The 16,847-nt window shown below is 39.5% G+C and overlaps 1 protein-coding gene across 6 annotated transcripts in view; it reads right to left on the bottom strand.

Annotated features, from left to right (window-relative positions):
- The window catches only part of LOC125456117 (kelch-like ECH-associated protein 1), a 57,149-nt gene that overhangs the window by 9,292 nt on the left and 31,010 nt on the right, over positions 1-16,847 (bottom strand). For all 6 annotated transcript variants that reach the window (XM_048538861.2, XM_048538858.1, XM_059647814.1 and 3 more), the window contains 4 exons: positions 14,412-15,098; positions 9,156-9,841; positions 8,096-8,301; positions 6,800-6,976 (listed from right to left, as the gene is read on the bottom strand). In XM_048538861.2, the coding sequence (XP_048394818.1) occupies positions 6,800-6,976; positions 8,096-8,301; positions 9,156-9,841; positions 14,412-14,954 (1,612 nt within the window). In that variant the 5' untranslated portion in view covers positions 14,955-15,098. The remainder of the gene's footprint in view (positions 1-6,799; positions 6,977-8,095; positions 8,302-9,155; positions 9,842-14,411; positions 15,099-16,847) is intronic.

Genomic DNA, 16,847 nt, shown 5'->3' with positions numbered 1-16,847 from the left:
TCTCTGTGTTTCAGATTTCCAACATTCACGGTAATCTGACTATAATGCATTGTCACAATAGGGGTAACAATAACCAGTGTGCTACAGGAAGGGACAAAGCACGCAACCACAAGAATGCACCAGCAAGCAGAGTCAGAGGCAGGAAAAAAAACGGTAAAAATGACAATTAATGGCTCTTTATATGAATACACAGTGTTAACTAAACAGATTATCCAAAAGGAAGAAATGATATATGATATCATATCATTGCAAATAAGTCTGTATAATGGACAACTTTATCACGACTGCATCTGAAGATTCAAAGGTACTGATATTTCCAAAAGACCAGAAGAAAGGAAACAAGAGGTGACATGGCTCTGTCAGAAAAGATTGAGAACAGCACGACAGTTAAAAATGATCTTGGGGCAACATGGTGGCTCAGTGGTTAGCACTGCTGCCTCACTGCGCCAGGGACCCGGGTTCAAATCCCCCTTGGACGATTGCCTTGTGTGGATTTTGCATATTCTCCTGTGCCTGCGCAGGTTTCTGCTGGGTGCTCCGGTTTCCTCCCACAGTCTAAAGATGTGCAGGTAGGTGAATTGGCCTCGCTAAACTGCCCGTAGTATTCAGGGACGTGCAGGTTAGGTGGTTTAGCCATGGGAAATGCAGGATTACATGGATTGGGAAGGGGGACGGGTCTGGGTGGGATGCTCTTCGGAGGCTTGGTCAGTGTGGACCTGTTGGGCCAAATGGCCTATTTCCACACTGTAAGGATTCTATGGTTCTCTCTCGGTTTGGGGATCCAAATGTGTAGTTTGGGAGGGATGAGAAGTCACAAAGGAAAGTCATTGCTGAGAGTGGATTATAAGCACCCTGACAGCAGCTACACTGTAGGGCAGAGGATAAATCTGGAAATAACAGGAGCCTGTAATAAAGATACAATAATAATCGCTGGAGATTTTAATCTTTATGGAGATTCCACAAAGATTCGGTGTATCAAATTGGTAGAAATAGTCTAGAGTAGGAGGAGTTCATGAAATGTATTTGGGACACTTTCTTGAAACAATAAATTCTGAAACCAAACACAACAGGACTATTTTAGACATGTTAATGTGCAAAAAGATAGTATTAATTACCAACCAAATAGTAGCATCCAACTGAGTGTGATCATATGTTTAATTTCACATTCAGCTCGCAGGTGAGAAACTTAGCTCTGAAGATAGAGACTTAAGCTTAAGTAAAGGCTATTTCATACAAGCGTATGAAAACAGTTGGTTAAATGAAATAGGAATAGGTTGAAATAAAACAGTACAGAATTAGTGGCAGATATAAGAACATAAGAACTAGGAGCAGGAGTAGGCCATCTGGCCCCTCAAGCCTGCCCCGCCATTTAAAAAGATCATGGCTGATCTTTTTGAGACTCAGCTCCATTTACCCACCCATTCACCATAACCCTTCATTCCTTTACTGTTCAAAAATTTATCTAGCCTTGCCTTAAAAACATTCAGCTAGGTAGCTTCAAACACTCCACTGGGCAGGGAATTCTAAAGATTCACAACGCTTTGGGTGTAGAAGTTCCTCCTGACCTCAGTCCTACATCTGCTTCTCTTTATTTTGAGGCGATGCCCTCTAGTCCTAGTTTCATCTGTTAGTGGAAACAACCTCCCTGCTTCCACCTTATCTATTCCCTTCACAATCTTTTATGTTTCTATAAGATCTCTACTCATTCTTCTGAATTCGAATGAGTATAATGCCAGTCTACTCAGTCTCTCCTCATAATCCAACGCTTTCAACTCTGGAATCAATCGAGTGAATCTCCTCTGCACCCCCTCCACCGCTAGTATATCTCTTCTCAAGTAAGGAGACCAAAACTGCACTCAGTATTCCAGGTGTGACCTCACCAGGACCCTATACAGCTGCAGCATCGCCTCCCTGTTTCTAAACTCCATACCTTGAGCAATGGCAGACAAAATTCCATTTGCCTTTTTAATTACCAGTTGCACCTGCAATCCTACTTTTAGTGATTCTTGCACAAGGACACCCAAGTCCCTCTGCACAGCAGCGTGCTGCAATTTTTTACCATTTAAAACAGTCCATTTTCCTGTCAGTCCTACCGAAATGGATGACCTCACACTTATCAACATTGTACTCCACCTGCCAGACCTTTGCCCACTCACTTAGACTATCTATATCCCTCTGCAGACTTTCAGTGTCTTCTACACACTTTGCTCTACTACTCACCTTAGTGTCATCTGCAAATTTTGACACACCACACTTAGTCCCCAACTCCAAATCATCTTTGTAAATTGTAAACAATTGTGGTCCCAACACTGATCCCCGAGGCACACCACTAGCTACTGACCGCCAACCAGAAAAATCACCCATTTACCTCTACTCTTTGCTTTTTACTGGTCAACCAATCCTCTATCCTTACCAATACATTGCCTGTGATATTGTGGAACTTTATCTTATGTAGCAGCCTTCGGTGTGGCACCTTGTCAAATGCCTTCTGGAAATCCAGATACACCATATCCACAGGTTCCCCATTGTCCACCATGCAAGTAATGTCCTCAAAGAATTCCACCAAATTAGTTAAACATTACCTACCCTTCACGAACCCATGCTGGGTGTTTCCAGTGGGACAATTTATATCCAGACGTCTTGCTATTTCTTCCTTAATGATAAATTCAAGCATTTTCCCCACTAACGAAGTTAAGCTAACTGGCCTATAGTTACCTGTGTTTTTTTTATCTACTTCCTTTTTTAAACAGTGGCGTCACGTTGCCTGTTTTCCAATCTGTGGGAATTACTAATGCATTTGCTATTTCCCCCATCACCTCTTTTAGTACCCTGGGATGCATTTCATCAGGGCCAAGAGACTGGTCTACCATTAGCCCCATTAGCTTGACCAGAACTGCCTCCTTAGTGATAATGGAGATATGTATGGAGGGAGTTATTTAATAAGTCTCAACAAAGATACATTCCGTTGAGAAAGAAAGAGATTATGAGAAGGATGTTCGATCACTGACTAACGAAAGCAACTCAGGGGTATAACAATGGCAAGAAATGCTGTAAAGATTTTTGGTAACCATGAAAATTCAAAGGCGTTTTAAAAACCTGCAAAATATGACTAAAGAGGGAGAGAGCAAGGGCAGAAGGGAGGAATTAAGATGAAGAGAAAAAGAAAACAAAAAATATGACTACAGATAATGCAAGCTTTTAAAAGGTATATAAAAGAGAAGTGAGTAGACTCAGTCAGTGTTGGTGTCTTTGGGGGCTGGCTGGAGAATTAACAAGAAACAAAGAAATGGCAAAAATGTTGAACAAATATCTTGTATCTGTTTCACATGAGGAAACAGAAAGCACTTTTAAGAGTAGCAGAAAATTAAGCTGCAAAAGGGAGGGAGAAACTTAAAACAATGATTGATGGATAAATGTACTCGAAAAATACCCTGGTCCTGATGTCCTGCATCCTAGGTCTAATGAGTGACTGCAGAGACATGAACACATTGCTTCCAAACTTCCCTAGTTTTTGACAAATGTACCAACAGGTGGATAACTACATATATAATACCACTAATCAAAAGCGAAAGACAGAAAGTTAAAAAAAAGGCCAGTTAGTCTAACATCTGCCATTAAAAATATCCTAGAATTCATTATTAAAGATTGTAGTCACAGACTATTTAGAATATTATAATATAATCAGGCAGAGTCGCCATGAGCTTGTGAAAAGGAAACAGCATTTGACAAATTTCAAGTTCTGAGGACGCAACAAGCAGGCTTGATAAATGGGAATCAAACAAACGTGGTATATTTGGATCACAGAAAGGCAATTGATAAAAGGTACCATGTAAAAGGCTATGACAGAAGAGCTCGTGACTGGGGAGAGTTGTTAAATATTAGCAGAAAGAGGGGACTGGCTAATTACGAGTTGAGATGGATGTATCATTTTTAGATTGCAAACTGTAACCGGTGGAGGGTCGCAGAGGATCAGTTCTATTACCTCAGCCATTTCCAATCCACATTAATGACTTGGACGAAGGGATCAACTATTTTGCTGCTACATGTGTTGACATTATGAAGAGAAGGTTGGGAGAATGACAAGGAATAAAGTTGGGTTAAGTAATTGACACAGAGTCATAAAAGTCTACAGCACAGAAAAAAGGGGCCCTTCAGTCATTTGAATCTCTGCTGGTCAAAACCAGCCATCTAACTATTTTAAACCACTTGGCCCATAGCCTTTCATGCTTTGGAATTGCAAGTGTACATCTGGATATTACTTAAATGTTAGGAGTTCATGGTTCCACCACCCTAACGGGCAGGAAGTTCCAGATTCCAGAAAGTATTTTCCTCACATCAACGCTAAATTTTTGGTCCCTTAGGCTTAAATCTATGCCCCTTGGTCAGTGAACACCCAACCAAGGGGAAATGTTTCTTCCCATCTCTCGGTCTCTGTTCCTTAATTTTATACATCTCAATCATACCCAACGCTCAGTCTCTTTGCTCCAAGGAAACCAACCCCAGTCTATCCAATTTCTCTTCATAACAAATTCTCCACTCCAAGCAACATTCTGGTAAATCTCTTTTGCACCCACAACAGGGCAATCACATCCTTCCTATAATGTGGTTTCCAAAACTGCACACAATACTCTAGCTCTGTCCTAAGCAACATTTTATACAGCTCCAGAATCATCTCCCTGCTCGTGAACTCTATGCCTCGACTACTAAGGTAAGTATCCCATATGCCCTCTTCACCACTTCCTCTACCTGCCCCACTAACTTGAGAAACAGGTGGACATGCAGATCAAGGTCTCTCTGATCCTTGGTGCTTCCAACTATGCAAAATAGTGGTAGATGGAGTATAATCTGGCAAATGTAAGGCTGTGCACTTTGGCAGGGAGAATAGAAAATTAGAATATATTTAAACTCAAGAGAGATTGCAGAATGCTACAGTACAGGGAGGTCTGGATGTCCTTGTAAATAAATCACAGAAGTTAGCATGCAGGTACAGCAAGAAATTTGGAAGGCAAATAAAATTTTGATCTTCATTGCAAAGGTGGTGGAGTATAAAAGTAGTTAAGTCTCACTACAACTGTACAGTGTATTAATGAGGCTGCATTTGTAAAACTGAACAGTTGGGTCTAACCACTTAAGGGGAGAATCTAACTGCATTGACATCAATTCAGAGACAGTGTTCTCTACTATGATAAAAGTATTATTTAATAATGAAATGTTGAGCAAGTTGCGCCTATACTCAATGGAGTTTAGTAAAATGAGGGGCAATCTTGTTGAAACAAAAAAAGCACTGATTAAAACAACCTTTCCATTATTGGAAACAAGTTAAGAATGAGGATCTGTAGATATAAAGATTAAATACAAAGGATGTGAAATAGAATGCAACAGAAACTTCTCTATTCAGAGAGTTGACAAGTTACAGAATTCACATCTGGTTTAATAGCTGAGGAATAAACCATATTAATTTTCAAGATTAGATTAGAAATGTGGTGAAGGGATATTACAGAAACCGAATGGACAATTATGATTGGGACTATACACTCACTGGGAAGGCAAATTTAAAATTGACTGGTTAGGTACAGTGGCATTCTGTGATGTATCTCTGTCTGTCCATGCACCTACAAAACTACGTACCAGAAGGTTTTAAAGGCAGAAAGTATCTCTAGCAAAATTAAAGTTAATGGGAATTGGAAAAAAACTCTCTGGCACAAAGAAAGGTGGTTGGTGGTCAGTCATCTCAGCAAGAATTCCTCAGGATAGTGTCCTAGGTCCAACCACCTTCAGCCGTTTCAATGTTCTTCCCTCCATCATAAGGTCAGAAGTGGAAATGTACATCAAGGTGATTGCACAATGTTCAGCTCCATTCACGATCTTTGGATATTGAAGCAATCCATTTCAAATGCAGTAAAACTTGGACAACATCTAGATTTGGACTAGCAAGTGGCAACTAACAATCATACCCCACGTACACTTCAGGCAAAGATTATTTTCAACAAGTGAGAATTTAATCATTGCCCCTTGACATTCAAAGGCATCACTAAATCCCTCAGTATCAACATCCTGGGGATTGAAACTGAACCAGATATCATTAGTATTGTAGCTAAAAGATCAGATAGAAGCTAGGAATTTTTGCTGCAAGAAACTTAGCTCCTGACTCCACAACGCCTGTCTACCATCAACAAGGCACAAGTTAAGCATATAATAAATGAGCACAGTTCTACCAACACTCAAAAAGCTTGACACCATCCAGAACAAAGAAGCCCACTTCACTGGCCCCACATTACAAACATTCACCTCTTCCACCACAAGTGCTCAGTGTCAGTAGTGTGTATTGTAAGTTGCACTGCAGAATTTCACTAAGGCTCCTCAGATAGCCTCTCCAAATCCATTATGACTATGATCTAGAATGATAAGGGTAGCAGATACGTGGCATCATCTACTATCCTGACTTGAAAATATATTGCCGTTCCCTCAGTGACACTGGGTCAAATTCTATGAACTCCCTCCGTAATAGCATTGTGGGCATATAAACACCAAATGGACTGAAGCAGTTCAAGGTGGCAGCTCACTGCCATCTTCTGAAAGGCAACTATGAATGGGAAGTAAATCATGGCCCAGCCAGCAATGCCCAGATTCTGTGAATGTACAAATTTTAAAACTTATTTAAAGGGAGAAACATTCAAAATGGACAAAAATCTCAAGTGATATAAACCAGGACTTGTTTCAGTTTGGAACCAACCTATCTGGAGATGCTGTGCCAAGACTGCCAATAGTGAGGAAATAAAGTTTGATGTTTATAACTTACCAAGCACATAAATTTTGCCCTGATAGACTGTTACTCCAAGTGCACTGCGCTTGTGTTTCATTGGCACAATATATGTCCATCTGTCCATTTCAATGTCATATCGTTCTACACTGTTAAGTTGGTTTATACCGTCATATCCTCCAATTGCATAAACGTAGTTTTTTAGTGCACAGATACCTAAACAAAAATAATAAGTCCTTTAGTATAACAGCTGTACACCCACTACGTTTTCTTCCTTCTTTCTAAAAGATACTGATTCACATTGGGCAATGGTTCAATGGACATAGTCACTCCTACTATACCTCACTCATGACTGTAATTACTGTATTACTGTTTCACATAATTAGTATTGGGCAGAATGTTCAATTATCATGGTAAAGCTTCATAGCTAAACTTTATCCATCCACACAGGACAGACGATTTATATGCACACACACATACATTTATCAAAGTTATCAGGAATAAGAAACATGGCTGACTCTTCAGGTCTGGGTCACTAATTCTAATTGTGGTGCTTCTGTCAATGTCAAGTTTACAAAAATGTAATATTAATTCACTATCAGGAGAGTAATGTGACATGACATTGAGTTATATATTGGATACCATGTTTTGTGGAATTTGGTGGCGGCCTTCAACTTCTATTCAGTAAGGAAACGAACACTTAACAGCTTATTATTGGCTTTTCAGTCAACTCATTGATATTAAATTGTGTTTCACTTTGGCAGTGAGATTAGGGTTGTCTGGACAGTGAAGTCTTGCAGGTAGATAGAACTCCAAGACTGACTAGTGCTTCCAGAGTTCATGATGAACTCCATGTATTTATCAAGTCAAGCTATCTACCCATATTTTACCTTCTTCTGTTGTGAAGAGTGGTAGGTTTAGGGGAGTGAGGAAATGAGATTTTAGGGAAAGAAGTGCATCTCCTTTCTGCCAATGACAATCACCATACTACAGAATGGACAGCTGTGCCATCACAAACTTTCCCCTAATCCAGTTTCAATTTTAAGCTATATAACAACTGAAAGAACTGCGAATGCTGTAAATCAGGAACAAAAACAGAGGCTGCTGGAAATGCTCAGCAGGTCTGGCATCATCTGTCAAGAAAAAAGTCAGAATTAACATTTTGAGTCCGGTGACCCTTCGTCAGGGTTCTGAGGAAGAGCCACCGGATCCGAAACACTAACTCTGATTATTTTCTTCACAGACGCTACCAAACTCGCTAAGCATTTCCAGTAACTTCTGTTTTTGTTCCATTTTAAGCTTGATGTCCTAAGTGATTTTCCCCAAATTGCTCACCTGCTCCACTCCTAACAGTGTTCATTGGTGCAATGGTGTTCCACATGTTGTCTTCAGGATGATAACACTCTGCTGAATTGAGGCGATTTGTTCCATCAAAGCCACCAACTGCATACAGAAGGCGATTTACTATTGCAACACCAACACCGATTCTGCTGGTTGACATTGAAGCCACAAATTCCCACTGGTCCTTCTCTGGATCATATCTGTAAGTTCAAATGTATTGTTCTAAAATGTGGTATAAACATAGCTCACAGGAAACAAGAGGTAATGTATCAATGCTCTGAGGTGTATAGCTAAAAACATAATTGGATGGCAGATTGAAAATTCTGTCTGAATTTAGAAAGACAGGTTAGAATTTCTGAAAGACGAATAACAATTTGGGAGATTCGTTGTTAGACGTATTTAATGAACAGGGTCAGAATGGAGACTCCTAAGTAATTTAAGATACAACTAAGTTATTCACTGTGCAGGGATAAGAGGGAATCATTTTAAGATAACTATTATTAAGATTACTATTATTTCAAAATATTATAATGATATTGTAATATTTTTAACTAGTACAATTTATAATCCAGCATAATAACCTCTTGGTTACAAGAGTGAGTCATAAATATAGAAGAATGGATAATATGTAAATTTTGCACATTAAAAGCAATATTGGTAAACACTGGTATTACTTTCACTCAGCAGAACTGAATGATGGTTAGCTGTTAAACTCTTGGAATCTGCACTCAATGCAGGTCTACTTACAGAACTGAAACAGTCCAAAAATTGCCAAAAAACAGAATTTACATCAACTTTTGACCATTAAAGATCAACAAAATAAATTTAAATGCATGCGATTTCTCCCCTTTTCTTGATGGTATGATGGAAGATGTAATGCACTATGTGATAACAGACTAAAGGAGTTTCCAGCAGGATCTATTGATGAAAGTAAGCAGAGATGGGAGACATTGCAATTACATTCAGGACAAGGGACTTACTTGTTGGAAGAGAGGAGAGAAGAGAAATAGCATCATGTTAACTTTCTGAATTTTTGAAATGTAGTGAGACAAACCTTTCTACAGAATTGTGATGGATACAGCCTTCAGATCCACCAACAGCATAGATCATTCCATCTATCACTCCTCCTCCAACCCTGTTCCTGGGGACATTCATTGGTGTACAGGGGGACCACTGATTGTTCATAGGATTGTAACAGTCCAATGCATTTGAATCAGTATTGCCATCCGGCGAATTATTTCTTCCTCCTATTGCATATAGGAGTCCATGAACGGTGCAAGCAGCTAAGCCGCTCCGCGGTAAAGGCATATCTGTCAATCGGATCCAACAGTTCTCCAAAGGATTGTAAGCTTCCAGAAAATTCAGTGATTGCCGGTAATACCCTCCCGCTGTGTACATTAACTGAGGAACATTTGGTGACCTGCAAGGACAAGCCTTGGTTGGTTTGTGCAGTGTCAGCTCCTTAAAGACTTCTACAAGATAATCTTTACACTTGGAGTCCATTCGGAGTATTTCACACTTCTGCAGTTGCGTTTTCAGGAAGTTTGGAGTCAGAGAATGGCACCTTACTGCATTCAGTAACGCATGGATATATGGACGTCTGTTTTCACAGTCATATTTCACCCATTCTATACAGGCATGATAGACCTCAGATTCACAGCGCACATTCAACTCATCGCGACTGATTAGGCTGACCAGCTGACACTGTGTAAGGTTGAAGAATTCTTCCTGTTTTGCTACCTATCAATAAGGGTATAATAGAAAAATGCTCATTCTTGAATCAACAGATAGCTATCTAATTTAAAATCAACTTTTTCTAATATACAAGATACAAAATACAAATAAACATGAAAATGCAAGAGCACCAAGTTGGTGGATAGTTACAGGAAAAACATTGAAATCGTATTTTAAGAAGGAAATTTAGTCCTGACTCTTAACATAAACACACCCCCTTACCATAAATTCTGGTTTAAAATGTTACTAATTTAAGCCAAAGACAAGTTTACAAAACAACTCTTGGTGAAGAAAATATGATAGCTATGTGATCACAAAGATACACAAAGCTTAAAGGGTTTGATAGGGTAGTCACAAACAAAAAAAAAAAAAAAAAAAAAAAAAAAATCGCTGCTGGACGAATTTAGAACATGATTAAGAGGTTCTAGGATCAACTATTTAGAACTGCAATGTGGAGAAATCATCTCATTCAAACAATTATGGATTTTCGTAATTCTCTACCTGAGAGAGCTATGGGTGCTCAGTTATTGTGTACATTCAAAACAGGATGTCAACAGATTTAAGTGCCAAAGGAATTGTAAAATGTGAGATATGGGGTAGGTGGAGTTGAGGTGGAAAATCAGCCATAATCTCGTGAAGTGATGTTGTAGGCTCAACAGGCCAAAATAGTTTACTCCAGCTACTTGGTTTTCCAAGTTTTAGCTTTTCCCCCCTCTTTAATAAACAAGGAATCTCTGTCAGAGGCATACCTTCTGCTCACGCCCACCCGCCGAAACTTTATAATTACTCTGAATGGAGAGAAGACTGATTTGACAACTTCCGAGTCTTCAGAATTTATATTAAACCAGTCACTGCTATGGCTGTTGAAGAAATTACTGCATAATTGCAGGGTTCAAAGAACTCAGCTCTTAGCAATTGCTTGTAGGATATGCTGCACTAATACCACTCAACCAAATGAGCATCACAATGCAAAACATCAGTTTAAAACTAAGAGAGGGAAGGAGAGGTGCGATGAATTCAATATGATATTGCAGCACTGAAATTTATATTGAAATTCGAACTCAGCCCTCAAAGGTTAGACATCTTTGTGAAATGAACTTTCTTTTCTACCAAAGTCCAATTCATAGCAATTATAGTGACCATGTCACAAATTCACCTAATTTCACATTACTATATTTTAGAATGGAAACAAATTACTGCTCTAAGGAAGCTCTGTTAATCTTGGAATAAGGTGGATTGTTGCAAGAGAGTAAAAGGAGTTTGCCATAACTACTGAGACTGGTAAACAAAACATGACTGGACAATTTTTTTCTTTTAAGTAGGTCGTCCCATTTCCTAATGTGGAATAATCTCACCTTGAGTGTTAAGTACGTGTACAGATGTATCACATCAAACAACATTATTTGTCAAATCGCTCAAATCGAATAGACTTAACATTTCATAATTGTTCATTTTCATGAAAAATACACTGTTTTTCTTCAGAGGCTTTTAACCTCAGTTCTCACGGTGACTCCTTAGTTTAGACTCAGCCTTTTCATGTCTGTATCACCATTAAGAGCTTTAAAGCTTCTTTTAAATCATTCTTTAGTGTAACTGACAAATTCACAAATATTTTTTGATCCTTCAGTCCCTCATCTAATTTCTTCTAGTCCTCAATTTTCAGTTACCTTTCTGAACAATGCTCTCAACTCAAAACTGTCAGTAACTGACACTTAGTGGGTGGAGGGTGCAGCACAGGCTGAGCTTTCAGAACAGAAGTGGGAATGGAGTTACGATGGGGCAGCAGTAATGTCAATGAATATTTAGGGGTTGCTTGCACTTAGAAACAGAATAAAAACTTAAGGTGCAGTACAGTGGCTCAGTAGTTAGCACTGCCGCCTCACAGTGCCAGGGACGAGGGTTCAATTCCACCCTTGGGCCACTGTCTGTGTGGAATTTGCATATCTTCCCAGTGTCTGCGTGGGTTTCCACCTACAGTCCAAAGAGTAGTGGATTGGCCATGCTAAATTTCCCGTAGTGTCCAGGGATGTTTAGGTTATGTGGGTTAGACTTGGGGAAATGCAGGGGTAGGGGAATGAATCAGGGTGGGATGCTCTTCAGAAGGGCAGTGAGGACTTGTTCCGCCGAATGGCATGTTTTCACACTGTAGGAATTCTATGACTAAAATTCAAATCCAACAGGGAAAAATTTGAGATTGGGGATAAACCACATTGCATTGTTTCCTCTCTTTCCCCTGACCAAAATAGAACATAGTAACATTTTAAAGGCACTCAAAAATATTTGTGAATTAAATTTGGGTCATATACTTTTTAAAAAGTTGCTTATAAATCAGAACCTCTCAAAGAAATCTGCAGGAAACAGTGAAATGATTTTGTGTGTTTTCCATATGCTGCTGATTCTGATTTATAACGATTTTAGGAATTCATATTTTGGGAAATTAACATGGATAACCCATAAGTGATCAAGTAAGCCAGTTATAAAATTGTGTGGAGTGATACTTCAAATGGCAGGCATGTTGTTTGTCATATTTTTCAATAATGCATGTTCAGTATCAAGTTATACTTACCTTCCTTGCAATAATGTACTGATTTGCAAAAGTTGCCAAATCATCATTGGTCATGACATCACAATTCAGTTATCAGATTAATATAAAACAGAGTTTGTTAGTATCTATTCTCCTTCCAAATTCTGTATTTTTTTTTCACAAATAGACTCAGAGCCATACAGCATGGAATCAGACCATTTGGTCCAACTTGTCCATGCCGACCATGCTAAATTGATCTAGTCCCATTTGTCAGCATTTAGCCCATACCCCTCTGAATGCTCCCTATTCACTCACCCATCCAATTGCCTTTTAAATGTTGTAATTATACCAGCCTCCACCACGTCCTCTGGGAACTCATTCCATACATGCACCATCCTCTGCGTGAAAAAGTTGCCCCTTAGTGTCCACTTTAAATCTTTCCCCTTTCACTTAAACCTATACTCTAGTTTTGGACTCCTTTAGAGTAAAGATCTTGACTATTCACTCTATCTACGCCCCTCATGACTTTAAAAAAACTTCAATAAGATCACCCCTCAGCCTCCAACACTCCAAGGAAAAGAGCCCCAACCTATTTAGCCCCTCCCTCAAACCCTCCAAACCTGGCAACATCCTTGTAAATCTTTGCTGAACCCTTTCAAGCTTCGCGACATCCTTCCTATAGCAGTGAGGCCAGAATTGAATGCAGTATTCCAAAAGTGGCCTAACTAATGTCCTGTACAGCCTCAACATGACCTCCCAACTCTTATATTCAATGCTCTGACCAATAACGGTAAGCATACTGAACACCTTCCTCAATATCCAGTCTACCTGTGACTCTATTTTCAAAGAACTATGAACCTGCACTCGAAACTCTCTCTGTTGAGCAACACTCCCCACTGCCTTACAATTAAGGTGTATAAGTCCTACCTTGATTTGCTTTTCCGAAATGCAGCACCCCACGTTTATCTAACTTAAACTCCATCTGCCATTTCTCCGCCCATCACCCCATCTCATCAAGGTCCCACTGTACTCTGAGGTAACCTTCTTCACTGTCCACCATACCACCAATTTTGGTGTGATCTGCAAACTCACTCACCAAACATCCTATGTTCACATCCAAATCATTTGTATAAATGACAAAAAGCAGTGAAACCAGCACCGATCCTTGCTGCACACCACTGGTCATAGGCCTCCAATCTGAAAAGCAACCCTGCATCACCACCCTCTATCTCGGACCTAGTTCTGTATCCAAATGGACAGTTCTCTCTGTATTCCACGTGATCTAATCTTGCCAACCAGTCTACAATGCAAAACTTTGTTGAACCGCTTACTGAAGTTCACATAGATCATGTCCACCACTCCACCTTCATCAATTCACTTTGTTAATTCTTCAAAAAACTCAATTAAGTTAGTGAGATATGACTTTTCACACAAAAAAACCACGCTGACTTTCCCTAATTAGCCCTTAATAATCTCTTCTCTGTTGTGATCAAGATCTAACCTAATTTCCTCTTCAGTGCTCACAGGCACAATCAATCAGTTCATAGCCTCCATCAGACCCACAGCTCCATCTGTTTGTTTGTTTGTTTACCATATCCCAGTCCAATGTCATGTTCAGGTTACTACTGCTCACTTGATATACTGACTACGCATGAGACAACCACAAAGAAACACACGAACAAATATGGAAGACTTACTGATTCGACTTGCTTTAAACATAGGTCAGACAGTGAAACGCCTAGAATGACTATCTCACTGCAGACTAAAAGATAGCAGGAATCTGGGATTGATTCTTCCAAAAGGTTTGCTCAAAAGGCTTACTCAACTTAAATTTTCAAAATTGAGTTTGGTAGTTTATTATGTAAGGGTAACAAGGGATATGGATAAATTCACACAAATCGAATAAAGGTACAAGTCAACTACAATCTAACTGAATGGCAAAAGAAACTCAGGAGGTATAATGGTCTCCTATTGTTCCCAGGTTCTAAAAGCAGCTTTGATGTTTCAATAATCCATCCAAAATTAAGTAGTATAGCCATTATTTGTACCCACCTCACTGAAATGCAGATATATATACTCTCTTGCCTTTTCACTCAACTCTCGGCAGCCAATTTCCTCAGCAAATGAGGCGATGCCAATGGCATTACTAGGATCCAATTGCTCCACTAGGAATTTGCAGCATGCTTTAACAACACTGTCTATCTGGTACATCACTGCTCCATTCATTACATGTAGCACGCATTTCTCTCCCACTGTAATACTAGCTGTGTATGCAAACTCGATCAAACGTTGCATTACTTTAGGGTGAATGCCCACAATGGGTATAACCTCCATTCCACATTCTTTCAAACCATTGGTAAACATGGCCTTGAAAACAGGGCTGCAGGAGGCAAGAACAATCTTGTGTGCAACAAACTCCTCCTCCAGAGCATTGTGCTTCACCTGAAGTGTCACATCACAGAGTTGCTTGTTTAAGCGTATCTCGTTCATTATTTTAAAAGCTTCCACCGTGTGACTTTCTAATGTGTAACTGAAGTAGCGACTAGCATTCTGTGATGGCATCACTTCTGCCGGGCACCCGGTTGTCGTCGACATTTCTTTATAGTCACTGTATGCAGATCATTGCTTCTCAGGAAAAGAAGCAGAAATTGGTTGCACTGTGGAGTTGATACATTTTGTGTCAATTCAGGTTGGGTCCATTCTCAGCTCCGTTTGAGAATAAATCACTTTCTCGGGCATCTTAGGGAAGAGAAAAAAAAATAATTAATTAATGAGAGAGGAAAGGCAGTTAGGTCTGACAAGGTTGTTTTTTTTTCCCTAAGTAAATTAATCCACCTTCCCATACTCCATTTTTCTTCCCCTTGAGTCTATGATCTTCCCTGGTCATCCAATTCACAGCTAAGTTATTCTTTGGATTGAAAAGGTTCACTTAACAAAAGGCTCTTACTTGTGGCTTAATGTTCAAACTTTTCCAGTTTGGCATTTAAATTGAAACAATTCCGTCTGCCTACTTTAATTCTCTCACAAAATTCTAAAATAAATTTGTTTCAGGGAGTTCATTGCGAGAATTAAACTACTAGAATGCCTACTCCTACAATAATTCAAATTCCTCATTTTGCTTTTTTAGCAGCAACCCATTGCCTGTGGTAAAAATACCAAAGAAACTGACCACTAGAAATCCAGGTGTGTCATGAGTGATTTCCTGCATTAATTGTTCAAGATTAGTAGTTATGGAAGTTTGGGGTTTACCTTTGATGGATATTCTATTAGTACAGTAGTCATGGTGACTTTTGCTTGCAGGTCAGATATTTCTGTTCAAGTATGTACTGATAAAGCTCAGTAGCTAGTTTTAACATAATGTAGCCTCCTCCTGAGCAGCATGTTGCCTTTTGCAGGAGGAGTCACAAGCTTCTCAATCTTGCAGATTTAGAGATATGAGATTCAACATGAATTACTAAACTGCCTTAGTTTACACACAAATTCTTGTATGGAACCTCAGTCAACAAGAACCCCATTCTTTCATTCAATCACTCTTCTGTCCTTCAAAACTACAGAAAAGATGTTATTAAGGGGTATCTTCCCTGGAGCATCAGATGCTGCAGGGTGGCCTTATAAAAGGTTTATAAAATCGTGAGGAGCTTGGATAGGATAAATAGCCAAGGTCCTTTTCCCAGGGTATGGGAGTCCAAAACTAGATGGCAGAGATTTAAGGTGAGAGGGGAAAGATTTAAAAAGCAGCCTGAGGGATAACTTTTTCCACACAGAGGGTGGTGTGTGTGTGCCGGAGATGCGGCAGAAATTGACATAATTACAGCATTTAAAAAGGCATCTGGATGGGCACATAAATAGGAAAGGTTCAGAGAGATATGGGCCAAATGCTGGCAAATACACTAGACCAGTTTAGGATATCTGTTGACACATATGACTTGGACCAAAGGGTCTATTTCTGTATTGTGTAATTCTCCGACTCTTATATAAAAAAAATTAATCAGATCTCCTCCTGCAATCTGCCCTGCAATGCTGCACTGCATGAAATACCAACTTTCAGGTATATTATTAAACAAAAGAAGACCTCATCTACCTCTTTGGATGGATATAAAATGTACTGGATCAATTGAGGAGGAGGAATATTCCCAGTGACTGTCAACATTTCTGTCTTGAATTACTGAAAATCATTTTTCACCTTGCTATTTAAGAGACGTGCTATGTGATCGCTGATAGATTCAATGCATGATCCTCAGACTCTGTCACATGTGGGGCAGATGGTGTTTGACGGATTGGGTAAGTAGGTTATTTGGAGGTTTGCACTCCTTCTGCAGTGTCAACTTCTCTCCACTTTCAGAGACTACAGGAATGTATTTGGGTCTTTCATAATTAGCTTTCCCCTTGCAAATCAGATACAAGCCAGGATCTCCAATGAGTTGATGAGTAGATTTAATCTCTCCAGAAATGCCTTGAGGGGATTTCTAAAGTGTTTCCACTATCCTC

The sequence above is a fragment of the Stegostoma tigrinum genome, chromosome 8 (assembly GCF_030684315.1).
Source record: "Stegostoma tigrinum isolate sSteTig4 chromosome 8, sSteTig4.hap1, whole genome shotgun sequence".
NCBI classification, from domain to species: domain Eukaryota; kingdom Metazoa; phylum Chordata; class Chondrichthyes; order Orectolobiformes; family Stegostomatidae; genus Stegostoma; species Stegostoma tigrinum.
Note: the sequence above shows the minus strand (reverse complement) of the source record. Positions and strands in the feature narration are given on the sequence as shown.